The sequence below is a fragment of the Sphaeroforma arctica genome (assembly GCF_001186125.1).
Source record: "Sphaeroforma arctica JP610 unplaced genomic scaffold supercont1.8590, whole genome shotgun sequence".
Taxonomy (NCBI): Eukaryota; class Ichthyosporea; order Ichthyophonida; genus Sphaeroforma; species Sphaeroforma arctica.
In genome coordinates, this window is record NW_014031968.1 from 1 (window position 1) to 1,210 (window position 1,210).

Genomic DNA, 1,210 nt, shown 5'->3' on the forward strand with positions numbered 1-1,210 from the left:
GTGTCTGTGTGTGTGTGTGTGTGTGTGTGTGTGTGTGCGTGTGTGTGTGTGTGTGTGTGTATGAATATGTCACTATAAACACATTCTTGATATACCTTGCTTGCTCAGAGATAAGGCTGGGGACGTCCACGCAATCAGGTTCCTTACACTCCACGCGACACATTGATTGGGGTCGACCTTCTCATTCAAAGCACCGCTTTCTCTCTCTCCCTTTCGTGTACATGCTTGTAAGCTTCGTTGTGTGCTATCATTAACGTGTGTTTGAACACTTTCGTGTGCACTTACACCACTATCCCATTGTGTCTTAATCAGCACTCTCATGCCCTGCTTAGGCTCGTTCAACGTGAATCCATCGTTGAGCGTGTCGCCCGCCGAGGTGCCGAAATCAGATAGCATGTTGGCGGGTTTTGTATATAGTCTAAGTAATAGAAATGAATTCTTTGTTATACTATATAGAGTGTAGTAAGATAATACTTACTCAGATATGATATAAAGAGCGCTGGTGCACTTGAGCCATCATGTGGTTACCTATGTGATAATAATCAACATGCACTATTCAACTGCATGTGTGTTTTACAAAGCTAGGTGTCTAGCCATCACCCACTTCCTTTCATACAAAAGGTACAGCTCAGTGTGTGTATATGTGAAACTAAACTCTCATAAGACAATACAACACATACACATACAGTATGGAACCATGATGAGATAAACACTCTAGCGCAACTAAATATACAAAATATTTAAATATAAATATACTAAAAAATGTTCAACACGAGAGAGGCCGTGTATGAAGTTATAAATAAGAACATAAGGGGTGTATAAAATGCCGCCCTTTTTTTAAAGCCAATCTTTCGTAGTGTGCTAATCCGATTGGTTGGGCTGACAGACATCAATTCGAGCTTCACCAGTGACAAGTGTCTACACAACCACATAACTACCCTCTATAAAAATATGCCGTAAACATCTACTACAACAAAATGGCTGTCTGCGATCATGAAACATATCGCCAAACCTCAATAGAGATGCCCAGGTGTTGACACACGAGTGACTATTCGCTTTGAAGCCGTTGTAATAGTTGATAAGTGCCGACTCCTTTCTCCAGAGGGTCGTATACCGTTATTTAGATAGTATATATATATATATATATATATATATATATATTTTATATATATTATATAGATATATATATAGATATAGATATATAGATATA

General features: G+C 38.7%; 1 protein-coding gene across 1 annotated transcript; it reads right to left on the reverse strand.

The window, feature by feature from the left end:
- Positions 1-72: 72 nt before the first annotated feature.
- SARC_16648 (hypothetical protein) lies at positions 73-396 on the reverse strand (the record flags this gene model as incomplete). The annotated part of the gene is made up of 1 exon (XM_014289243.1): positions 73-396. One exon carries the CDS (start codon positions 394-396, stop codon positions 73-75), a length of 324 nt encoding a protein of 107 aa, XP_014144718.1.
- Positions 397-1,210: the final 814 nt, after the last annotated feature.